The sequence below is a fragment of the Hyperolius riggenbachi genome, chromosome 3 (assembly GCF_040937935.1).
Source record: "Hyperolius riggenbachi isolate aHypRig1 chromosome 3, aHypRig1.pri, whole genome shotgun sequence".
Lineage (NCBI taxonomy): Eukaryota > Metazoa > Chordata > Amphibia > Anura > Hyperoliidae > Hyperolius > Hyperolius riggenbachi.
In genome coordinates, this window is record NC_090648.1 from 54,788,581 (window position 1) to 54,814,932 (window position 26,352).

A 26,352-nucleotide genomic window follows, 5' to 3' on the forward strand; every position below is an offset into this window, starting at 1 on the left:
GTCACCAAACCAAATTTTAACATATCAAATTATTTGATTTCATCAGCAAAGGGAGTGCATACATTTGCATAAATCAGCATCAATGCAGAATTATTTCCATCTCGTTGACCATCTCTATTAGTGACACAGCTACACATCAGGCTTTATTCTTACAGCATAGATGTTATTTAGTATATATAAGAGATTCCTGTATACACATCATATATACAGTCACAATCAGATATGTATATCTGTCCTTAAAAATACGGGGACTGCTTTTTTTGAAGCAGCACAAGTAACTAATTTTGATTGGTTTATTTCATTTTTGTGGACTAAGCACAGCTATTACTGTATATATACTGTATATATACATTATTTTTAATGACTATTATCTGAGAAATAGAACATTTTATCATATTTTCTATTTTAATTACAGTTACAAATTCATGAGGAGTCGGAGTCGGTGCATTTTTTTCCGACTCCGACTCCAGGCACCCAAAATTGCACGACTCCGACTCCACGACTCCGACTCCACAGCCCTGGGCCGCGGTAGGGCCTGCAATATTTACCTACTGCGATCCAGCGTAGGCGCAGTAGCTGCTTTCCGATCTGGCTCGGGTTGAAATGGCCAAGCCTTTTCGGGTCTCCTCTACTAGGCAGGCATGAGTAGTCTACGCAGTAGAGGAGAGGACCCGATTGGTTTCAGCTATTTCTGCCTGAGACCCACCAGAAAGCTGTTGCTGCGCCTGCATTGCGGTAGGTAAATATCCAAGTTGTCTGTTTAGTGGCTGCCAGCGCTGGATCCTGGAGGGTGAGGAAGATGGGGGAAGCCTCGGTAGGATCCAGAGGCTTCCCACTCCTGAGGTAAGTACCCTCCAGGGGCTGTTTTTTCATTCCGGTCCTCTTTAAAGCGGAATATAACTCTGCATTTCAACTTTGCTCTAAAACATTATTTACAGCATGTTATATGCAACCAGCATTTTTTTTTTTATTTATTTTTTTTTTTTTTTGCTAGACCAGCATTGGAAGGGTTACGCAGAGCTTTAAAGTTCCTGGAGATTTCTGCAGATGCATCTGAAGCTGACATAGATACATTTTGTTTACATAAATGTATCTAAGTGTTGGATGTGACTCATCTCTCTGACTGAGAAGGAGCTGGAGGACAGCCAAAGAGTGTGTGTAACATTTCTCAATAGATACATTTAATAGAATGTAACAATCTGAACTTCTGCATATCTCTCCACGGAACTTTAAACCTCTGTGTTTAACCCTTCCAATGCTGGTCTAGTAAAAAAAAAAATGCTGGTTGCCTATAATATGCTGTAAATAATGTTTTAGAGCAAAGTTGAAATGCAGGGTTATATTCCGCTTTAGTAGGTGAAAATAATATATGAAATAGGAACCCCTTGGATGAATTAGCTGGTTAGAGTGACACTTTGTATCTAGAATATTGAACCTTTTCACAATATTCCAATGGGGTGAGATTGTAATGTTTTTTTTTTTTTTTTTTTTTTTTTTTTTTTTAGGTTCTCATGAGCTGTAAACCATAATAATCAAAATAAGAACAAATACAGGCTTAAAACATACCTGACTTTGCATGTAACAAGTCTATTAAACTTAGTTTCATCTTGAATTGCTGATATAAATGGATTTTTGCACATTCTATTTTTTTCCAGTTTCACCTGCACATTGTATATTCATACAGCGCATGGTCGGGACGATGTTTACTGTGACTTTTTTTTTTTTTTGTGCAACAAACTTTTTTTGTGATCTCTTGGAACATCATTAGTGAAAATGTGTTAATGTTGGATTCATTACCAGCTGTTTCTGCCCCCTTAAGGATCAGAGACCACTGGTACAATACAGACGGAATCCTGATGAATCGCTGCATATACCCGCCGCACGCTTTGATCCTCCTGACGTAGACAGTGTTCTTCCCAGAATTTTTTTCCAGCTGGGTAGCATGACAAAGTAGCCGGGTGGGATGAGACGAGAGTATGCAGGGCCGATGCTTCTCTGCACAAGTCTGCTTACAGCATAGGAGGAGGTGAGCCGATGACAGTCGGGTGCTCATCAAGACTAGCCAGGTGGAGCACCCGGCTAAAAGAGCCTGGGGAGAACACTGATAGACTGTCGTCTCTGACGGCAGAGCTACAGTGGAGGAAATAATTATTTGACCCCTCACTGATTTTGTAAGTTTGTCCAATGACAAAGAAATGAAAAGTCTCAGAACAGTATCACTTCAATGGTAGGTTTATTTTAACAGTGGCAGATAGCACATCAAAAGGAACATCGAAAAAATAACCTTAAATAAAAGATAGTAACTGATTTGCATTTCATTGAGGGAAATAAGTTTTTGAACCCCTACCAACCATTAAGAGTTCTGCCTCCCACAGAGTGGTTAGACACTTCTACTCAATTAGTCACCCTCATTAAGGACACCTGTCTTAACTAGTCACCTGTATAAAAGACACCTGTCCACAGAATCAATCAATCAAGCAGACTCCAAACTCTCCAACATGGGAAAGACCAAAGAGCTGTCCAAGGATGTCAGAGACAAAATTGTAGACCTGCACAAGGCTGGAATGGGCTACAGAACCATTAGCAAGAAGCTGGGAGAGAAGGTGACAACTGTTGGTGCAATTGTTCGAAAATGGAAGGAGCACAAAATGACCATCAATCGACCTCGCTCTGGGGCTCCACGCAAGATCTCACCTCGTGGGGTGTCAATGGTTCTGAGAAAGGTGAAAAAGCATCCTAGAACTACACGGGAGGAGTTAGTGAATGACCTCAAATTAGCAGGGACCACAGTCACCAAGAAAACCATTGGAAACACATTACACCGCAATGGATTAAAATCCTGCAGGGCTCGCACGGTCCCCCTGCTCAAGAAGGCACATGTGCAGGCCCGTCTGAAGTTTGCCAATGAACACCTGAATGATTCTGTGAGTGACTGGGAGAAGGTGCTGTGGTCTGATGAGACCAAAATAGAGCTCTTTGGCATTAACTCAACTCGCTGTGTTTGGAGGAAGAAAAATGCTGCCTATGACCCCCAAAACACCGTCCCCACCGTCAAGCATGGGGGTGGAAACATTTTGCTTTGGGGGTGTTTTTCTGCTAAGGGCACAGGACAACTTAATCGCATTAACGGGAAAATGGACGGAGCCATATATCGTGAAATCCTGAACGACAACCTCCTTCCCTCTGCCAGGAAACTGAAAATGGGTCGTGGATGGGTGTTCCAGCACGACAATGACCCAAAACATACAGCAAAGGCAACAAAGGAGTGGCTCAAGAAGAAGCACATTAAGGTCATGGAGTGGCCTAGTCAGTCTCCGGACCTTAATCCAATAGAAAACCTATGGAGGGAGCTCAAGCTCAGAGTTGCACAGAGACAGCCTCGAAACCTTAGGGATTTAGAGATGATCTGCAAAGAGGAGTGGACCAACATTCCTCCTAAAATGTGTGCAAACTTGGTCCTCAATTACAAGAAACGTTTGACCTCTGTGCTTGCAACCAAGGGTTTTTCCACAAAGTATTAAGTCTTTTATTGTTAGAGGGTTCAAAAACTTATTTCACTCAATGAAACGCAAATCAGTTGCTATCTTTTATTTAAGGTTATTTTTTCGATTTTCCTTTTGATGTGCTATCTGCCACTGTTAAAATAAACCTACCATTGAAATGATACTGTTCTGAGACTTCATTTCTTTGTCATTGGACAAACTTACAAAATCAGTGAGGGGTCAAATAATTATTTCCTCCACTGTATGTGAGCTGGTCAGGAGCCGCTTTCATTGGCTCCTGACTGTGTCTATCAATGTAAGCCAATGGGAGCAGCTTACATTGATGGACACGGCCAGTAGCCAATGAAATCGGCTCCTGACCGGCTCACATGGCTCTGCCGTCATAGAGACAGGCAGAGCCAGTGAGCTGCGGCGAGAGATGTCGGGTTTAAGTGGCGCGGAGCGATGGAAACAGCTGTTCCGCGCTGTGGTGGTGATTGAAATCTACTCCCTGCCAGCCAGGAGCCCACCAAAATGGCGTAGATTTCAATCACCGCGGTCCTAAAGTAGTTAACCAGAGCTGTTATGTCTGAATCTTCACAAACCAATCCATCTTTGATTCATTGGGAAATACCCAAAGCTGGGAAATGCTAACGTTCCCCTCTGCCCACTCCTGCTCCAAAATGACTCTCCAGCTGAAGATTAGAACTTGGGGTTCAAACATTGGGCAGGGTCTTCTCCTGTGTCAGTCTGTAGTGTTATACATGCAGGTTTGTCACAACGCAACATTACAACACAACAAAAGTGGTAACTCACATTAACGATACAGTAGGTACAGTAGGCATACAGGCATTGAAAAGTATGCTTTCCTGTACTTGGTAACGTGTGCATTACCAAGTAACGCTACATGTTACCATGCAACGCAGGACGATTGCACTGTGGTAAGCTGTGTTTAGGGCACTTTTTCCATTTGCAGAGTGATGCGAGTGCATCTATCTAGCCACATCACTTCCGCTGCCATTCGTGGAAGTTCAGGAGATGCGGAAGTGTATGGAGGGAATGGCAGGCGAATGCGGCTGTGCGAGAATATGCTGCAGGTTCTCTGATCGCTCCGCACACAATGCACGGAATGGAAACTGTTCCATTGCTGTGCATTGGTTTCAGGACACCCATATGTAGCCGCATCGTACTGCATATAATGGAAACGGGCCCAAAGATTTTATAACGTAGCTCCGCAATGTCCCACTGTAAACACGCCTGAAAAATAAGACCTACATTAAAGCACACCTTTCCTTTTTAAAAGGAACTTGAGGTGTGAGACCTATGGAAGCTTCCATGTTTATTTACTTTTAAGCAATACCAGTTGCCTGGCTGTCCTGCTGATCTCTTTGGCTGCAGTAGTGTCTGAATCACACACCTGACACAAGCATGCAGCTAATCTTGTCAGATTTGTCAGACCTCTGATGCATGCTTTGACAGGGCCTATGGCTAAAGCCTCATCTACACGTGTAGATGAGGCTGCGATCCGGCGGCTCGATTAGCCGCCGGATCGCCTCTTCCGCGTCCCTGCGCGTGCCCCGCATTCGATTCCCCGCCAGCGCCGCTTATCTTCCGCTCGATTCCCTGCCATTGTCCCCTCGCGGGGAGCGAGCAGGGAATCGGCGGAAGCAAGATCCGTGCTTTTGGATCTTATCAATCGCGTGTAGATGCGGCTTTAAAGTATCAGACAGTGCAGCCAAGCAATGTGCATTATTTAAAAGGAAATAAAGATGCGGCCTCCATATCCTTCACCTTGGGTTCTCTTTAAACAGCGCACATTGCCTAGCTGTCCCCCTGATCCCCTGCCTGTAATACTTTAAGCAATAGACCCTGAGCCCAATGTGGTTTTTCTGACTCTAATAGCTGCATGCTTGTTTCTGGCGTGTGATTAAGACACCACTGCAGAGATCACTAGTACTGCCAGGCAACTGGTATTGTTTGAAAGGAAATATGGCAGCCTCCATATTCCTCTGTTCATGTGTCCTTTAAAATGAAATCCTGGTGAGGCAGAATATGAGTAAAGTGGTTCCCTGGAATGGACTTGGCTAACTGTAAATGCCTGTATCTTTTACCCAGATTGCTGCTAAAATCGGTGGTGATGGCACCGGTGGAGTGAATAACACACCAGAGTTCAACTTTGGCGGACAGAAGCGGCAGCTGGAAGATGGAGGTAAGATTGTGCTTCTGCTGCCAATCCTCAATCTGAATGTGGAAGCTACAGCTGTGTTATTGCACAGATTGGGGTGTAGTGTAGACAATAGTTACTAGTTAGAGAGACTCTGAAGCCTCTGAAAAATCCGTTTTTTATTACACAATCCTGTTTAACACATTAGCCCTACCTAAACCGCTGCATCCCTGCGGCTGTAATCTATCTCCCTCCTCCCTCTCCCCTGCAAAATCCACAACTTTCTTAGTCGTGGATTTTGCTGCTCATGGAGGCAGAGCTATGAGCCGCAGCTCTGCCTCCATTCCCGTCTATCAGCGGCAGATCTCCGTCTCTCCCCCGCCTTTCTCAGTGAAGGAAGACAGAGGGGCGGGATAGTAAAATCACTAGCATTGGCAGAGTAATGTGTGGTTTTTTTTTGTTTTTTTTTACATTTGAACTGCGAACCCACAATCGGGAAGCACTGCATGCACAACATTTCTGTTTTCTGCCAATTGCTGCAGTGAGATTAATGCCAAATACTGTACATTAGTTCCCCAACCCTGTCCTCAAGGTCCACCAACAGTACATGTTTTGCAGAAAACCACAAACCTGCACAGGTGAGGTAATTAGTGTCTCAGCAGAGCTGATTAACTACCTCTGTGGATTTCCACAAAACATGCACTGTTGGTGGGCCCTGAGGACCGGGTTGGGGAACACAAGCACTTTTCCAAGAGCTAGCGATCGACAGCAACACAAAGCGCTGCGTAAAATCATTTGGAAAGCTCCCCAGTGTGAATGGGCCCTTAGACTCTGAAGCGAGTCTAAATTCACGTTTTTAACTTCTATTTATGTAAAGCACTATAGCTAGTTCTAAACCACTGCATCCACGCGGCCAAACGAGGGGTTTAAAATTCCCTCTGCAAAATCCACTACTTTCTAGTCGTGGATTTTGCTGCCCATGGAGGCAGAGCTTAGCGATGCAGCTCTGCTGTGTCAATCTGCCTGCGGATCTCCGCTTCTCCCAGCCCCTCTCAGTGAAGGAAGACTGAGAGGGGCGGGGAGAGACGGCGATCAGCGGGGGATTGATGTGCCAAGTGGCAAAGCTACAGCCCTAAGCTCTGCCTCAAGCAGGAAGTGCTCCCCGGACTTAGCAGAGGGGCTTTGGGGAATATAAACCCCTCGTTTTGGCCTGCAGATGCGCGGTTTAGCACTAGCTATATTGATTAACATCCATAAAAGTAAAAAATGTGGAGTTAGACTCGCTTCAGAGTTGCATCTAAACCCCCCCCCCCCCCCCCTTTGTGTTCTGACTGAAAAGTGTCAATGGTGGTCCTCAATACTGATTTGCTGTGATTGGCCACACCTCCTCCCTAGACTCAATTTTTTTTCTATTTTTTTTCCCCCTCTTTCCAGACCAACCAGAGAGCAAGAAAATGGCCACACAGAACGAACGTAAGTTTGGGCCGCATGTGCATTTTTTTCACCCTTCCAGTTTTCTCTTTCGTTTTTCTCTGGAATAGTTCTGCAAATAGAACTCTTTATGTTGTAGGAAAGCCCATGGTGGACAGTTTAGTACACAGGCCTGTTTAGTGGATGCCTGGATTATCAAAGCAAGCATGTTGATTAGTGTAAATAAGTATTCTCCTCTTAAACTGATCTTTTCAAAAACCTGTTGTGTAGTCTTGCTTATTTGCAGCTGTGCACCTGGCCCAGTGCTGGGCAAACTTTAAGCGGGCCGCAGGCTGCAATCCTCTTTGTTCTCTCCCTGCAGAGTTGTAAGCAGGAGTTAAAGGATACATCCGAGCTATTAAAAAAATGAAATCTACTTACCTGGGGCTTCCTCCAGCCCCTAGCAGCTGATCTGTCCCACGCCGCAGCTTCACTCTCTGCCGCTGGCTCTCTGCGCCTCGTCAGGCCGTCCTCTACTGTCTGCGCCTCTGTCAGTCAAATCCATGTTGTCTGGAGCGTACTGCACAGGTGCAGAACTACTGCGTCTGCGCAATACATTCCGACCACGTGGATTTGATTGACAGAGGCGCTTGCGCAGGCGGAGTAAAGCATGACCTTTCGAGGTCGTCCTCAGCAACGGGAGACAACGGCTGAGAGTGGAGCTGCGGCATGGGACATATCAGCTGCTTGGGGCTGGAGGAAGCCCGGGTAAGATTTCATTTTTTATTTTATTTTTTTGGATATTCCCTTTAACAAGAGTAATAACTCTCCTAATCGTCTCTTCCAGCGTCTGGTCTCCATGACCACATCGGCGTCATGTGCCAGTGTGGCATGTACTGACTGTGTGCAGTGTTCTCCCCAGAAATTTCTTCCAGCCGGGTGGCATGAAAAAGTAGCTGGGTGGGGCGAGATGAGAATACAGGGCTAGTGCTTCTCTGCACAACTCTGCTTACAGCATAGGAGGAGGTAAGCCGATGACAGCCAGGTGCTCACCAAAACTAGCCGAGTGGAGCACCCGGCTAAAAGAGCCTGGGGAGAACACTGGCGTGTCACATGACATCACTGTGGCCATGGAGACCCAACGCAGGAAGCATCGATTAGGCAAATTATCCCTCTTGCTGGAAACTCTGGAGGGAGGAGAGGAATCTGGCCATCCAGAGTATACAGCAATGCTATTTACTTGGCTGTAGTGCTGATCCTTTGGCTTTAGTTGTGTTTTAAGGCAGGTTGCAACCAGCATTGCAGCCAGTGGAGTCACACCAGAGTCACAGCATCTAATAAGTATGCTCATTCTGAGCCAGTGACTTCTAGTATTAGAGATATCAGCACAGAAGTCAGGCAACCAACATTGTTTATTAGAAATGAAGATGACAGCCTCCGTATTCTTCTCACTTCAGGTTCCCTCTAATTCTAGTTGGGCCTTTAATGCCTGCAAGCCATTACTGAAATGGCTGACTACACACTCTTCTCGTTGCACTCCATTTTTACTGCCTCCCTTAGAGGAGCGCTTTACACTTGCCCGTGGTTCTGTGTAAGTTGCGGCAGTGCAGACTGTCGGATGCTGTTGATATTGGCCTAATTTCTTGTTTCTGTATTGTTGTAGCTATTCCTCCACCGCTTGCTCCAGTCCTCCCTCCTCGGTAAGATTGCATTCACGGCTTGTGCCGTCTGGTTCATGTCTTATCCTCTCTCGTCAGTTTTGCCTTTCAGAGCTGAAATGTAATAAACTTGCTGCTTCTTATAGGTCGGCTTCGCTAACTGAAGAGTACCGCGTCCCAGACGGCATGGTGGGCCTTAGTGAGTCTTCCTTGTTTTTATTTTCAAGTCTTCTGCGATGACTTCTGACACACGAGCAGTGCATTAGTGCAGTGGTGGCAAGCACTCATACCTGTAACATGAATTGTGTGGCTCGGGTAATGCGAGTAAAATGCTGGACATTGTAATTCCTATCTTGCACCAGCGCAGAAATAGGACACCAGCAACCTTCCACTTTCAAAGCATCAGCCTATAGCTGGTCAAAATCTGCCCCGTCTATGGGACTTTTTCCGGCTTCCTAGTAGAGAAAGCGCAATGTGCTCAGGGCCTCCCTGTGGGCACAGGGGTAAGTGAAATGCACATGGTTTCCCAGGCTTTCCTCACCCTAATATTCTTGTCTTACTCTATAAAGTGCACTTCTGGGCAAAAATAGAATCTGTAGGGAACAGAACACTTGCTTTGATATCTCCCTGGTTGATATCTTAACCCTGACCTCTTTCTTCCATGGTGTTGCAGTGGTTTCTGAGACGTGTCTTCAGTCCTATTTCATTTGCCACTTTATTGTCTTGAGACATAAGAGGATTGTGGGTCTTACAAAAGTAGCTTGTTTTGCCTTCCAATGATGACCCCTTGAAGGTTTGGGACATGGAGTTAATTGTGCAATGCACATCTTGGCTGCATTCCAGTGATATGGTTGGAAAGGGACCATTGGGAACCTCAACTGTACCTATAGATTGTTTTACAATTGTGGTTAGTCAAGTCAGAAAAAGAGCAGTCTAGTGTGCCACAATTATTAATAGTGACAGTTTAATGCTTTGTGTTTACAATAAAACTGAGCATATAAAGGATTTAATAGTCTGAAAATGGGTATATTGGGGTAACAGCCCAGGGCTAAATAACAGCTTGAGGATTTTCTCCTTTGCTGTTGCTCAGTCAGATAACATCCATAGTCTTCCATCTTAACTAAGTATACACCTTCCCCTGGAGGCGCTCATTATTATTATTTTTTTTTTTCTATCGACAAAAGACTTGGTTTTCCGAAATTGAATGTCAACTTTTAATTGCAATCAGTTTTTAAAGGACCAGTATTGTAAAATAAATGTACATGCATACAAATAAGTACACTTCTCCCAGAGTAAAATGAGCCATAAATTACTTTTCTCCTATGTTGCTGTCACTAAGGGCCCTTTTCCACCAGCGGCGATTGCAATGCTAAATCGCAAACCGCTAGTGATTTTTAAATCGCTACAGTTTGCCTAATATAGGAATCGCGGTAAGTCATTTCCACTACCGCTATTCTTTTTACAGAAACGCGATCGCGCCGCAGACCGATTTTTGCAGCGATTTTTGCTATGCATTGCATAGCAAAATCGTAATCGCTGGGAAAATTTGGAGCTTTGCTCCATCGCAATCGCTAGCATTTAGCGAGAACACTAGCGATTGCTAGTGGAAAATGCCCCGTACAGTAGGTAGTAGAAATCGGAGCGAACTGACAGGTTTTGGACAAGTCCATCTCTTCATGAGGGATTCCCAGCAAGCCTTTTTTTTTTTTATAAATGCATTCCCTGAAAAGGATTTATACAATGTTGGCCAACCTCCCTGCTTGCTGCACACTTTTTTTTGGCAGTTGGGCAGAGCAACTGCCATTCACCAAGTGCTTTTGAACATAAACAAAACCCTGAGAATCCCCCCCCCCCCCCTTGAAAAGATGGGCTAGTCCAAAACCTGTTGGTTCTGTCAGATTTCTACTACTTACTGTAAGTGAAAGCAATGTAGGAGAAAAGTAATTTATGGCTCATTTTACTCTGAAAGAAACCTACTACTTATTTGTGTTTTACAGGTATTTTAAATTTTACGATTTTTCGCCATAGTGGTCCTACAAGTGAAAAGTGTGTGTTAACAGGAACTTGAGTGGTCCTTGTTTTTAATGCAGAGGTAGCTGTTGGCGGAAACTGTTCCATAGTGAAAAATATTCATTTGAAATTTTTGCAGTTTTTGCAGCTTGTGGTTCACAGGACCACAAGGCTAATACTTCTATACTGATCAACATGATTGCTTTGATAATGTGCCGTGTTCAGTTAAGGATTTAGTGGTTTTATATGGCAGACCTCCATGGAGTTTCTCTTCCACATGGTGGTTTGAGACAAGGAAGTAACCAACTGAAGCAATAGCCTGACTGCCTTTTCCAGTTGATATATTTCTGTCCCCAGAGTTCCACTTTGTCTTTATAAAAGCATGTATTGTTTTCCCACACCTCTTGTCATGCAGCTGCCTTATCCCCCTCACAGCAGCGCTATAGACTGATCTCCTGTGTATATTCTAGTCTGCATTTTTGCCTTTGATCTGCCATGTTTTTGAGGCATGGGGAGATGGAAGTACTTGCGCCTGGCAGGCACGATTAAAGCCAGTTTGAAGCAGTGGTAACAGTATATGCTTGCAGCTAAAATCCTGCAATGGACTGGACCGCCATAGCACTGTTTTTTAGCCCATCAGCCGTTCACCAGCAGTGCTGTCTGTTAGGCCCATCAGCGGCTGCCCTGTCTGTTAGGCCCGTCAGTGGCTGTAGAGATACAGCAGTGTGACATGACTTGTGTGGGAAATGAAAACAGTTGTTCATACTATTTACAGGTTTGAGTTCTCCAGCCACCATTGCATTTATGCACTGCGGAAATGTCACGTTTTCCTGATAGGTGTGCTTTTGACTTCTGACACTGTTTCTAACAAACCTGCCTGTTTGTTCCAGTCATTGGACGTGGAGGGGAACAAATCAACAAGATCCAACAAGACTCGGGATGTAAAGTTCAGATTTCTCCAGGTGAGGGCTTGAAAGTGAACCAGAGTTCACTCAGTTCTGCCTAGCCTGCCAGCATGCGCCACATCCAGGCAGCTCAAAGTGCCTGCATGCATGTCCACGCCGCTGGCAGAGCGCCCCCCGGGGGCCCTGAATCCAGGCCAGAGGAAGAATGACTTCTCCAGATTACAGATTGTTTATTTAATTAGGCCAGCAGACGGGAGGGCTGGTGAAGGGGATTGTGTCTAGCAGGTCTTGTGTTTGGTATATAAAGGAAACGCACGCAGTGTCTGATGCAGCGCTGCTCTGTTCGGTGCCTCCGGTGACGTGTTGGACGTGACTTTGGCAGTACTTGTCGTGAAAGGGAGTAAGACGAGTCTGCCGGTGTCTGTCTGACCGAGCCCGAGTCATTTGTATACAGCAGCGCTGGGCTGAATGCTGCATGTGTACAGGCCCATTCATACACATGCACTTTATTGTTCTGCTCCTGGGAAGAAATGTCAAGCAGCTTATTTCACTAGACAGCTGAAGTACGCTTCCTTTCAGCACCCCATCCAACGAGGTGAAAAACTACATACAGATGTAGTGTTATAACACAAAACTGTGAGAGGAACTGTAGTGAAAATATTTTTTTTTTATTTTTTATAATATTCGTTTATAAATAATTTAGTCAGTGTTTTCCCATTGTAAAATCATCTCTCCCCGATTTTACATTCTGAAACTTAACAAAGGTGGCGACATCTTTAGTTCTGCCAGGTCCAGCTCTGGGGAATGTTTGGTTACTGAGAATTCCGAAGCCAGTGAAAATGTCGGTTCTCCCAGAATGCTCTGGGAAGAGATTTGTTTTAAACAGCCAAGGTTAAAAAAAAAAAACCTTGGCTTTATAAACTGTACACCGGTACAAAATACAGAATTGGTAATTGCAATGACTAATGTAACATGATGAATGAAATGTATAACAGAGGCACAAGGATGAGAGAGCCCTGCCCTTGCAAGCTTACAATCTGACAGAATAGGGGGAAACGAGGTGTAGGGAAAATCAATACCTTGCTGAACGCACAGGGCAGTACGCTGTGAAAAGCGCACAGACGGCCCTGATGTGAGCGAGGCCTTACTCTCTTAATTTTTTGTATCTCATTCATTGTTTGTGAATAGCCTATACAGTGTCTCAAATTAACTTTTTTATAGCTTTTCTTGGTGTCCGTAAATCTTTATGCATCTCTTGCAGACAGTGGAGGGATGCCAGATAGGATTGTGTCGCTAACCGGTTCCCCAGATTCAGTCCAGTAAGTATACAGCGTTTTGTGCTCATTTCACATCCGTACTACGGTTATTACAATTAAAAATAGAACAGTCAGTGAGTGTGGCACCATTTTTTATTTGTTGTGCTGGCGCATACTGTATGCGATTTTCAATCAGTTAGTTCAGTGGCTCTTCTGCTGGCTATGGGTGCCTTGCAGCTGGAATTTTTTAGCGTTTATAACACCACACATGCCAGCTCGGCTGCACTCAGATGTGACTCTGGGGGGGGGGGGGGCTTTGCAGCTTCCCTGCTGGGCACTAGGAAGTGTAGGGGAGCAGCTGACAGGCAGTGAGTTCCCCTCCTTCAGCCTCTTGTGGAAAGGGGGCCAGGCAGTAAAGAACAGCATAAGGCTTTGCTCACACTACAAATCACGTGCTTAGGGTGTTATTGATTTTTTTTATTTATTTATTTTTTGCGCTCTGAAACAATCCTGCATGCCCCGCGTTAGAAATTTTTATCGGATTGCATTGCTGCTGTGGGAACGCCTTTAAAGGACTTACGCTGCGAACAGAAAGGAAAAAAGTTATGTACCTCATTGCCAATGGATTCTTCATAGCAGACCTTCCCCAGCAGTGACTAGCAGCGCTGAGCGAGGGGAGAAGCGGATAAGGCGACCCTGGGGAGGGTCAGGGCCTGAAAAAGAAGGCGCTGAAGGTTTGCTATGAGGAATTCATTGGCAATGAGGTACATAACTTTTTTCTTTCTGTTTGCATCGTAAGTCCTTTAAACTGTTGTTAACGAGTATTTTTCAAATCAAAGACTATCTGAAAAGCCCTTGAGTTTGTAATGTTAACCAGCCCAGACGATGTAAAGCTTGGTATAAATCTTCAATTTTGATTGGCCAATTTTACCACCTCCATGCAGTGTGAGAGCATACCTAAACAATCTTTTCATAGTATCCAAAATCTGTTGGCCCTCATACTACATGGAGGCGGTAAAATTGGCCAGTTATTGGCCAATCAGAACTGTGTATATGGACAGGGATGTTCTTCCGAGTAGTAGCTACTTGGATTCGAAGTGTTAATAAAAAGCTGTGACCGTGGGAGATGGGGGTTTAGCTTACCCATATGTCCTATGAGTTCCATTTGTGTCACAAGCCATGTTCCATGCCGCTCCCACCTTCAAGCTGGAAGGAGGAAGTGAGGTAGTGACGTGGAATGCGGCGTGTGACACATGGGTAAGTTAACCTCCCGCGGTCGCAGCTGTTTTAACTTTTTGAATCCGAGTAGCTAGCTACCCTAGTAGCTAGTCAGAAGAACATCCCTGTGCTTGCACTCGAAGGGCCAGATTTATCAAAGCATTACCAACAGTTTTTTTTTCTTAAACTATTCTAACAAGCAGGGAGAACAGTTCTGCATGATAACAACCTTCTTAAATCCTAAATTATAGTGGCAGTTTAGCGTGAATTTCTAGAGCTGCTCTACAGTTAAAAGTGCAAATCCATCCCTAAACTGCTGCAGATTAAGAAGTGCTTAACCTCCTTAGCGGTAACCCCGTGTGTGACACGGGGTAAGCCGCCGGAGGGTGCCGCTCAGGCCCTGCTGGGCCGATTTAAATATTTTTTTTTTTTTTTGCTGGACGCAGCTAGCACTTTGCTAGCTGCGCCAGCACCCCGATCGCCGCCGCGTGCCCGATCGCCGCTATCCAGTGCGGCGCGCGACCCCCCCCCCCCAGACCCCTGCGCTGCCTGGCCAATCAGTGCCAGGCAGCGCCAAGGGGAGGATCGGGTCTCCCAATGACGTCCCTGACGCCGGTGACGTCATCCCGCCCCGTCGCCATGGCGACGGGGGAAGCCCTCCGGGAAATCCCATTCTTTGAACGGGATTTCCTGATCGCCTATCGCCGGAGGCGATCGGCGGGGCTAGGGGGATGCCGCTGAGCAGCGGCTATCATGTAGCGAGCCCTGGGCTCGCTACATGATTTAAATTTTTTTTTTTAAAAAAAAACTGCTGCGCTGCCCCCTGGCGGTATTTTTCATACCGCCAAGGGGGTTAATAGCAGTTCTACGGATAGTGCAGCAGTGCAGGCTAGACATGATTTGTGATGTGCTCCTCCCCCCCTGCTGAATTACTTCTCAGAGGCTATCAATACAGCAGAAGTAATTTTTCAACAGTTTTTTAGAAGGAATCTGCACTATCTAGTGATTTCTTAAGATGCCTGAGACAGTTTTGCACCATTTTTTTTTATTTTTATTTTTTATTAAAAACCTACCAATATTTTCTCAGGCGCTATTGATAAATGCTCCTCTAAGAAACTTTGTTGCTTTGGCGGGATGAGGCTGAAGAAGGGAATTGTTGGGCTGTGCTGCAGAGACAGCAATATTCTATGCAGAGTGGACTTTGCAGTGTTGTGCTTCTATAAACCATTTACAATCATCTCACCAAGTTACTGTCTTGCATTCTTTGACTGGTGAATGGTACATTAATGGTTTTGTTGAGCTCTAAAAGATCATTGAGCAATAAACTTGATATCGGTATGTGTACCATTTGAGGAACATGGAAAAGTTATTTATTCTCCCGTGTTGCAGGAAAGCCAAAATGATGTTAGATGATATAGTACAGAGGGGGCGTGGCGGCGGGCCCCCCAGCCAGTTCCACGACAACTCCTCCAATGGACAGAATGGATCCTTACAAGAGATTATGATCCCTGCCGGCAAAGCGGGGCTGATCATCGGCAAAGGGGGCGAGACCATAAAGCAGCTGCAGGTATGTGATACATGATTGACACGTATTGCAGGAGCTTCTTGCTGTGGGGAGAACTTCTCTTACAAAGTCACCTTTCTATTGTTTGCCTAGGAGTTTGTCCTCATGGGCTCTGTAACTGCTTTAGGCTTGGAACCTGCTAGAAGCGCTTTTGTAAGCGCCTATCATTTGAAAAGCTCTTGCTAATGTAATGCTATGGGTGTGATCCCACTTGAAGGATGGGATTTTTAAACCATTCCTCATAGCATTGCATTGGTAAGAGCTTTCCAAATCACAAGTGCTTAGAAAAGTGCTGCTGGTGGGTCCTAGGCCTTAAACTTGAGAGAACGAAAGCAAATGCCTAGGAATTCATTTTATTCCCCTTCCCTTTTCATCTCCCCAAAAATGAAATGTGTACGCCCCCTTAATCAGAATCCTCTATTCGCCAAGCATGACTGGGTTGTGTCTGGAATTGGATTTGACACCTACAGAAAGAATAGGATAAGACACACACAGTATGTGTCTAGAGTTGCTTCAGACTCCTGCGCTGCCTGATGGGAAGGGTGTGCGAGTTACCCTCCCATTGCTAGTTTATGGGAACTATTGTGGCCGTGTGAGCTGGTGGTACATCCTATAAGTGGGAGGGGGTGTCGATTCAGCTATGTGTTGTTGGAGGGGTGTGGAGGCTGCTATGGGTGGGAGGACTTCATGTGACTCAGTTGCCTCCCCCTTTCAAGCCGGAAGCATCAGTCCCTTGAAGCACAGCGTGACCCATGAGTGACCTCCCTGTGACCCCGTCCACTAGCTCGGGTGCTGAAGTGCAGTGTTCAGCACAATTTGGGCTTTCTGAATGCAGGATCCAGTATTCAGACCAGCATTTGGGCACTGGTGAGCTCCACACTAGTACACGGTATAAGTGGCTATCTAAATGAGACATGTCAAATTAGCAAATGAATGGAGAATATTCTTCAAATTTGGACTGTTGACATTCAAATCCCTACACAATTTGGGCCCTGGATACATGAAGGATTGCTGAAAGTGCACCACACCACGCCTCTCAGAAACTAATCTCAATGGTGGCACACCAAAATCTCATCACTGAACTAAGTTGTGGTGTAAACAAGATGCACACTACAAAGCTTCTGTTTTTCTGACAGGTACAGCTTGAGATTTGCAGCATTAATAATGGAACTGTGTGATTTTTAGAGAGCGGATTTTTCACTTCTGTGAAGTTTATGTGAACTATTTGTCATTCCAGGAGCGAGCTGGTGTGAAGATGATCCTGATTCAGGATGCCTCTCAGGGCACCAACGTTGATAAACCTCTTCGCATTGTAGGAGAGCCCTTTAAAGTGCAGGTAATTATCAGATTGCTAAGCATGTACAGAGGGATACACGCCGTTAGCTGCCTTAGATCTTGCTCAGAGAGTGTGTAAGGGCCGGATCACACTTGAGCGAATGTGAAATGGATATGTAAGGGCACTCCGTCCATCTTGCATCCGCTTGCAGCAATCTGCTCCGTCCGAGTTTGCCTGTCTGCATCGATCACCACTTGCATGTCCCGCTGCCGCTCGGTCCCTCGGTATACAGCTGAGGCCGGCAGGGGCATGGTGCTCCCCATGTGAGTCAATAGACCGATTCGCCTTAGCAAAAGGGAGAATTTTTATTGGTCTGCCATGGACCAATGAGAATCCTCCGTGTCGCTTAGGATTCCCATTTGGTCGTTTGCAACCCTGTGGGGATCACCATGCCTCTGCTGGCAACTAGCCTATTGAGAACGGACACTGTCCTCATAGGCTTTCATTGCATAAATGTTTCCAACTGTCCTGGAAGTTAGGGCTCTGTTTCTCTTTACAGTTATGCGGCAAAACTGATCCACATGTATGTATGTATATATGTATATGTATGTATGTATATATATATATATATATATATATGTATGTATGTATGTATGTATGTATGTATGTATGTATGTATGTATGTATGTATGTATGTATGTATGTATGTATGTATGTATGTATATGTGGAGTCCATTAACATTTGTTTCTGCTTCCTGCGCTGAGCGGAGCTTAAAGAGGAACTTCAGCCTAAACAAACATACTGTCATTAAGTTACATTAGTTATGTTAATTAAAATAGATAGGTAATCTCTTACCCACCCTGGTTTAAAAGAACAGGCAAATGTTTGTGATTTCATGAGGGCAGCCATCTTTTTGGTTGAAAGGAGGTGACTAAGCATGAGACACAGTTCCAACTGTCCTTTGTCCTGATCACCCCTCCCAGCTGCTAGACAACAAGAACATCATCAGAAATCCCATCATGCTTTGCACAGCATCAGGGGAAAAATCCCTGGGCAGTTTTCTTTGATGGGGCGGAGCTTAGCTAAAAATGCAGCTAAAAATGAGACTTCGGTAAGAAAAACAAAGTTCTGATGCTGTTAAACACCAACTCTTTTCAGTGCTGCTGAGTAGATTGTTAGTCGAGGTTCACTTTTTTAAAAAAAAAAGTCCTTTATGGGTATGCTTTTCATTTTATTTTTTACAATTGTTAACCAGCCCTAAGGCTTGTGGGAAATATCACAGGCTCCTCACACATGTAAGAAATGTTGACTTCAAGGACATTTTTCAAAGTGTTCACAGCACAGAAATTTTTGTATATAAGCTCCAGAAGTCACAACCAGGGATCATCTTTCACTGGTGAGAACAGATGTTCAGTGAAGGCTCTTTGAATGATTGGCACCATGGATGTGAGACTGACCATAAGGTGTGTGTGTGTGTGTGTGTGGGGGGGGGGGGGTATACTGTGGTGGTGGATCATACCATAGAAAGGTTAGGTAGGTACACATCACTAACCTCATACATGGACGTTCGCTGTCACTCGTACATTGCTTTTTCATTGGCCATTGTAATATCTTCTGAATTTGGCAACATTGCGTCTTGCCTTACTACAGATATGTTAAGGTCCAAAATTATTTCATTTTTTTTCCTCTCATCTGTGTTGCAGCAAGCCTGTGAAATGGTCATGGATCTCCTAAGAGAGCGGGATCAGGCCAACTTTGGAGGTGGGAATGAATACGGCGGCAGAGGAGGAGGAGGAGGAGGAGGAGGAGGAGGAGGGATCGATGTAAGTAATGCTTCAGCCCTTTCAGACCAGAGTAACGAATGTGACACTTGTACTTCATCAGCTCGGCTCTCCTTGCAGGTTCCTGTTCCACGGCATTCGGTGGGGGTGGTGATCGGACGGAACGGGGAGATGATCAAGAAAATTCAGAACGACGCTGGTGTCAGGATACAGTTTAAACAAGGTGAGGAACACTTCTTAATTATCTGTGAATTACCAGACTATTGCATGCAAGTATATGTAACAATTACACTAAAGTAATGTAACTTAAAACTTTGAAGCTGGCTCGTGATTAAAACGAAACCCAAAACTGCAGCTTAATTCTGAAAGCGGATGCTTACAAGTATTAGGCTCGGTTCACATTAGGTTTTGCCAACGGGACCGGCCGTACGCTTCTGTAGTCCGTTCTGATGAATGGACAAAAAAATACAGCAGGACCCAATTTTCCGGCGTGTGTCGCTCAGCGGAATGGAATCTGAAGGTTTTGCAGCACAATAGGAACCTATGGAAAACGGGCGTTTTACAGCACACTGGCTATTAAAACGGACCGTATTCCCGGATCCAGATGGCCGGTTCCACAAAAAACCGCAGATGTGAACCGGGCCTAACTTAGCAATGCATTTTAAAATTAAATCTCTGAATATGAATGAAGTGCGTAGTGAACTATGCAGCTAAAGAAACAAATGTGCAAATGACTTTGGTGCTGCACCCCCAGGTCACTGCCCATTGCCACCATATCCAGACTTCTTTACTGTTATGTTTGGAGACTGTTCTTCCTACTTTGGTCACTACTGTTTGAGACCTTAGGGCCTTTTTCCACTATCAGCGTTTGCAATGCTGAATCACAAAAACTCAAATCGCTAGCGATTTTTAAATCGTTAAGGCTTGATAAATAACATAGGAATCACGGTAGGTATATTCTACTACCGCAATTCGATTTTTACAAAAGCGCAATTGCGCCGCGGAGTGATTTTTACAGTGATTTTGCTATGCAATGCATTACATAGCAAAATCACAATTGCAGAAAAATAAGGGGCAATCGCTAGCATTTAGCACTAGCGATTGCAGGTGGAATAGGGCCCTAGACTGTGCAGCTATTTTGTTGGGATATGAAATCGAACTGGGGTATTACATTCCCCGTTAAAAAAAAAAAAAAAAAAATTCGCAACAGATTTTTCCTTTTTCCCACTATTACCTGCTGATTTGGATGAGCTCAAAAATGTGAACTTTGGGGCAGATTCAGCTATTTGCTAGATGTTGTCCTTGCAGTAGGTGGAGGCTGCATGGAAGTTTTATTGTTATGGTGACTAAAATTAGAGAACTTGGGGCGAAACACTGGGCATAAAATTAGATTTTTACCTAAGAGGTGGAAAGCCTCTGGATTCTCCAACCACTGCTGCTGTCTGGGATCGTACTCAAACAGTGGGGGCCCGGAGGACGTGGGAAGCCTAAGGAGGATCCAGGTGCTACCCTCTTAGCAAAGTATCTCATTTTTTTGACCTAGATTCGCCTTTGAACTGAAGCGAGAGGGATATGGAGGCTGCCATGTTTAATTCCTTTTAAGTAATACCAGTTGCCTGGCTATCCTGCTGATCCCCTGCCTGTAATACTTTTAGCCATAGACCCTGAACAAGCATTCAGCAGATCAGGCGTTTGACATTATTGTCCAATCTGACGATTATCTCCATGCTTGTTTAATTTGTTGTTTGGACACTGCTGCAGCCAAATAGCAGGGCTGCCAGGCAACAGGCATCAATCAATGTGAATTCCTCCATATCCCTCTCATCTCAGGGGTCCTGTTTGGTAACTGTAACACATTTTTTTATTAAATATAACCATTTGAAACCAGGCAATTCTTTTATTGAAACGCCCTTTTATAATTTAAGTCTCTTTTTACTTCACTCCCATGTTAAAGGACCACTATCACAAAAAAGTGTATCATTTAAAATGTAAACCATACAAATGTGGTGTTTTTTTTCTTTTTTTTTTTTTTTCTTTCCCTTTTATTTATTATTTTTTTTTTATATCCAGAGTAAAATGAGCCATACATTACTCTTCTCCTATGTTGCGTCACTTACTGTAGGTAGTAGAAAACTGGCAGAATCGACAAATTTTGGACCAGCTCATTTCATCATGGGGGATTCTCAGCATGGCTTTTATTCTTTATAAAGACACTCCCTGAAAAGGGTTTACACAAATATGCACGCCAGCCTCTGTCCTCGCTGCACACTTTTTGGCACTTGGATGGAGCAACTGCCATTTAATTTTACAAGTGCTTTTGGAATATAAAGAAACCACTGGGAATACCCCGTGAGGAGATGGGCTGGTCTAAAACCTGTTAGATTTCTGCTACTTGGTGTAAGTGACAGCAACATAGGAGAAAAGTAATTTATAGCACATTTTTTTATTCTGGGGCAAAATGTACGTATTTCTATATGTTTACATGTACTTAAAATGAACCAGAGACGAAGCACCCTCATGTATTTTACCATATATATCAGTGGGAACATTTGAGAAAACACCTACCCTGCTCTGTTCCATTCTTCAATGTTCAGCCTGCTTGTTAGCAGCCCTGATAAAATCCCCAACTGAGCATTCAGTCTGGCTTTGCTATAATGACTCGGCTATAAAGATTCCTGAGCAAAGCTAGACTGAATGCTCAGTCGGGGATTTTATCAGGGCTGTTAAGAAGCAAGCTGAATATTGAAGAATGGAGCAGGGTAGGTGTTTTTCTCTAATGTTCCCACTGATATACAGTACAGACCAAATGTTTGGACACCACTTCTCATTCAAAGAGTTTTCTTTATTTTCCTGACTATGAACATTGTAGATTCACACTGAAGGCATCCAAACTATGAATTAACACATGAAGTATAGTACATAACCAAAATGTGTGAAACTGAAAATGTCATATTCTAGGTTCTTTTTCTTCTTTTTTTTTTTTTTTTCTTTTTTTGATTACTGATTTGCACACTCTTGGCATTCTCTTGATGAGCTTCAAGAGGTAGTCACCTGAAACTGTCTTCCAACAGTCTTGAAGGAGTTCCCAGAGATGCTTAGCACTTGTTGGCCCCTTTTTTGCCTTCACTCTGCGGTCCAGCTCACCCTAAACCATCTCGATTGGGTTCAGGTCTGGTGACTGGAGGCCAGGTCATCTGGCGCAGCACCCCATCACTCTCCTTCCTGGTCAAATAGCCCTTACACAGCCTGGAGGTGTTTGGGGTCATTGTCCTGTTGAAAAGTAAATGTTGGTCCAACTAAACGCAAACCAGATGGAATAGCATGCCGCTGCAAGATGCTGTGGTAGCCATGCTGGTTCAGTATGCCTTCAATTTTGAATAAATCCCCAACAGTGTCACCAGCAAAGATTCCCCACACCATCTCCTCCATGCTTCACTGTGGGAACCAGGCTTGTAGAGTTCACCTTTTCTGCGTTGCACAAAGACCCGGTGGTTGGAACCAAAAATCTAAAATTTGGACTCCTCAGACCAAAGCACAGATTTCCACTGGTCTAATGTCCATTCCTTGTGTTCTTTAACCCAAACAAGTCTCTTCTGCTTGTTGCCTGTCCTTAGCAGTGGTTTCCTAGCAGATATTCTACCATGAAGGCCTGATTCACACAGTCTCTTCTTAACAGTTATTCTAGAGATGTCTGCTGCTAGAACTCTGTGTGGCATTGGCCTGGTCTCTAATCTGAGCTGCTGTTAACCTGCGATTTCTGAGGCTGGGGACTCAGGAGAACTTATCCTCCGCAGCAGAGGTGACTCTTGGTCTTCCTTTCCTGGGGCGGTCCGCATGTGAGCCAGTTTCTTTGTAGCGGTTGATGGTTTTTGAGACTGCACTTGGGGACACTTTCAAAGTTTTCCCAATTTTTCGGCCTTACCTTCATTTCTGAAAATGATGGCCACTCGGTTTTCTTTACTTAGCTGCTTTTTTCTTGCCATAATACAAATTCTAGCAGTCTATTCAGTAGGACTATCAGCTGTGTTATCCACCTGACTTCTCCACAACGCAACTGATGATCCCAACCCCATTTATAAGGCAAGAAATCCCACTTATTAAACCTGACAGAGCACACCTGTGAAGTGAAAACCATTTCAGGTGACTACCTCTTGAAGCTCATCAAGAGAATGCCAAGAGTGTGCAAAGCAGTAATCAAAGCAAAAGGTGGCTACTTTGAAGAACCTAGAATATGACTGTATATGGAAAAATACACGTGGGGCTTCATCTCTGGTTCACTTTAGAGACACTGAAGTTTTTTTTTTTTTTTTTTTTTAATGCTCAAGTCCTCTTCAGCATTAAATTCTAAGTGGATTCGCTGCATTCCTGAGTGATTTATAGCAAAGAAATAGCCCAGCAAAGCTCTGGGCTTGCAGATTCCTTCCTGGAAGAGGGAGAGCTGTATGCAGTAGCTCTGCCTCCTCTCCAATCAATCTCTGCCTCTCCCCGCCCCTCTGGCTTCTTTCACTGGGAGAGAGGCGGAGATTGACTGGAGAGGAGGCAGAGCTACAGCGCAAAGTTCTGCCTCCCCCGGGCAGCTAAATCTACGACCTGCAAAGTTGTGGAACATTGCTGGGCTATTTCTCTGCTCTAAATCACTCGTTCTGCCGCGGGAATGCGGCGAATCCACTTAGAATTTATTGCTGAAAAGGACTTAAAGAGGAACTCCAGTGAAAATATTGTAATAAAGTGTTTCATTATTACAATAATTGTATAGAAGTGATTTAGTCAGTGTTTGCCCATTGTAAAATCTTTTAAATTCCTGATTTACATTCTGACATTCATCACATGGTGACATTTTTACTGCTGGCAGGTGATGTAGCTGCTGCATGGTTTTTTTGGCAGTTGGAAACAGCTGTACACAGCTATTTCCCACAATGCAGCAAGGTTCACAGACAGGAAACTGCCAAGAGTACGTACTCAAGAGTTTCTTGTGGGTGGGGTTTCACCACAATATCAGTCATACAGCGCCCCCTGATGGTCTGTCTGTGAAAAGGAATAGATTTCTCATGTAAAAGTGGGTATCAGCTACTGATTGGGATAAAGTTCAATTCTTGGTCGAAGTTTCTCTAAACATAAATGCAGGTAAAAAGACTTCAGACTATTTTTGGATAGCGGTCCTTTAAATAGCGAGTTTCTTAGAGAATCGGTGAGGCAGGCAACACACTTGACTATTTTTGTACGTGTTTTCTGCACAGAAAAAACGAGAACTCATGTTAATGGACTAGTTCACACTTAATGCGTAAAAAACTGACATTCTGCACATTTTGGCAGTTTTCTGTATCGATTACATTAGTTGCTGTGAAAAAACTTGCGCATTTTCCTACATAGGAACGCACTTGGTGTGCAGAAAAAGTATGCAGAAAGACAAGTGTGTTTCCTGCCTCAGAGAATTGGTCAGTGTACTCTGTAAAGCAAGCAGAGAGGTTTGTGTGGCACATACATGTAACATAAGACTATTTAGGAAGCTAATATAGAACTAAATATTCTGTAGAGATTTTGAAAGAAATTGGAGCAGGTATTGGTGCTAAATATCATCTCACAGTGAATGTAAATTGTTTGTTTTTCCCCACCACCCACAGATGACGGGACAGGTCCTGATAAGATTGCACACATCATGGGCCCACCAGACAGGTGCGACCATGCAGCCAGAATTATTGGGGACCTGTTAAATAGTTTGAGGGTAAGTAACACTGAGAGTATCATGTTTTGTTTTGAAGGGTTACCATGAAATATTTGTTCTTAGCTTGTTCTTGTGTTTCCATTGTGCAGAGCGGTCCTCCTGGGCCTTCAGGCCCCGGTATGCCACCAGGTGGCGGCAGAGGAAGGGGCAGGGGACAAGGGGGACCATGGGGTCCTCCAGGCGGGGAAATGACCTTCACTATCCCTACTCATAAATGTGGCCTGGTAATTGGTCGAGGTAAGATTTTGTATGTGATATCTCGCGTCTTTTGTCCCACATGCGGCCTCATTACCACGTGGTGTGTGTGATCCTCTCCTCCTCACATTCTCGTGTATTTCTACATAGGTGGAGAAAACGTAAAGGCCATTAACCAGCAGACGGGAGCATTTGTAGAGATTTCACGGCAGCCACCTCCTAACGGTGACCCCAACTTCAAAATATTCATTATTCGGGGAGCTCCACAACAGATTGACCATGCCAAACAGCTTATTGAAGAAAAAATAGAGGTATGTGGGGTTTTATATTGGTGTGTCCGTTTCCACTAGGGCTGTTTGTGCCCGAATTCACGCGTACAAATACGGCTCCTGAATCTCAGCCTATTAAAATCAATAGACTTTTTCTGAATTCTGGACAACCGGTCTGAATCCCCATTGCCGTGCATGGATTCGGATAGGTAATCGGCGTGCACAAGTGCCGGCGTCCATCTCGCTAGTGGAAACATGCACGCACATGCACACACACACCCACACCACGAACATGATGGTAAACACCTACCCTGCTCTCTTTCATTCTTCACTGCTCAGCCTGCTTGTTATCAGCCCTGATAAAATCTCGGACTGAGCATTCAGTCTGGCTTTGCTCAGGAATCATAGCCGAGTCCTTAAAGCAGAGCCAGCAGGGGGCAGGCTTGGGCTTGAAAAGACATCAGAGAAGACACTCTGCTATAATGTTTCCTGAGCAAAGCCAGACTGCCAGATTCACACTATGTACGCTTCTGTACGCTTTTTATCAGCACATCAATGTTACAGATTGACACATGTTGCGGAAAAGCGGACAGAAGCATGCAAGTGTGAATAAGGCCTGAATGCTCAGTCAGGGATTTTATCAGGGCTGGTAACAAGCAGGCTGAGCAGTGAAAGATGAGACGGAGAGCAGGGTAGGTGTTTTCTCTTAATGTTCCCACTGATCTATATGGTGAAATACATGCGGGTGCTTTGTCTCTGGTTCAATTTAAAGAGAACCTGAAGTAAGAGTAATACAGAGGCTTGATTTTTCATACCTGGCTGGCATGCTGAGCTTTTAGCTTAAAAAGAACACAAGCCTGTCTCAAAAGTAAAAAAAAAAGGGAGGGGTTGCTAGATCGGGTGATGTCCCTTACCAACGCTCCTATGTCCAGTTCCTCATTACTTTGTGTCCTGTGACTCCAGGGGTCATAACACTGCAGATGCAGCTCTGTACTCTCCTCCGAGAATGCAAGGGGTGGGGAACAGGCAGAGGAGAGCCAGTGAGAAGGCACTGATGGGCAGGGAAGGGGTGTTGCACAGGAGTTCCTCTCCCACAAGGGACGCCCTTCCCTATTAGTTTGTTGACAAGCTGCTTGTCAGCAGATTTGGGGGAGGTCAAGCACGGCACAGCTGGGGCTGACAGTGGAGGGCACACAGAGGCATGTCCTTAAGGTGGGAAGATGCCCTTTTTAAATGTAAAAAAAAAAAAAAAAAACCATGTACGCTTTTAAAGGAGTACTGTAGGGGGATCGGGGGAAAATTACCGTATATTCCGGCGTATAAGACGACTGGGCGTATAAAACGACCCCCAACTTTTACAGGTAAAATATAGACTTTGGGATATACTCGCCGTATAAGACTACCCCTCTTCCAACGCACACCGCATTAAAAAATTTTTAAA

The 26,352-nt window shown here is 44.5% G+C and overlaps 1 protein-coding gene across 6 annotated transcripts in view; it reads left to right on the plus strand.

The window, feature by feature from the left end:
- Window positions 1-26,352, plus strand: part of KHSRP (KH-type splicing regulatory protein) — a 65,566-nt gene that overhangs the window by 25,299 nt on the left and 13,915 nt on the right. For 3 of the 6 annotated variants that reach the window (XM_068274124.1, XM_068274123.1, XM_068274125.1), the window contains exons 2-14: window positions 5,598-5,691; window positions 7,081-7,119; window positions 8,720-8,756; window positions 8,861-8,913; window positions 11,615-11,686; window positions 12,891-12,948; window positions 15,493-15,670; window positions 16,905-17,003; window positions 18,648-18,767; window positions 18,846-18,948; window positions 24,347-24,447; window positions 24,537-24,684; window positions 24,793-24,953. In XM_068274124.1, the coding sequence (XP_068130225.1) occupies window positions 5,598-5,691; window positions 7,081-7,119; window positions 8,720-8,756; window positions 8,861-8,913; window positions 11,615-11,686; window positions 12,891-12,948; window positions 15,493-15,670; window positions 16,905-17,003; window positions 18,648-18,767; window positions 18,846-18,948; window positions 24,347-24,447; window positions 24,537-24,684; window positions 24,793-24,953 (1,263 nt within the window). The remainder of the gene's footprint in view (window positions 1-5,597; window positions 5,692-7,080; window positions 7,120-8,719; window positions 8,757-8,860; window positions 8,914-11,614; window positions 11,687-12,890; window positions 12,949-15,492; window positions 15,671-16,904; window positions 17,004-18,647; window positions 18,768-18,845; window positions 18,949-24,346; window positions 24,448-24,536; window positions 24,685-24,792; window positions 24,954-26,352) is intronic. The other 3 variants (XM_068274126.1, XM_068274128.1, XM_068274129.1) reach the window with 3 other exon arrangements.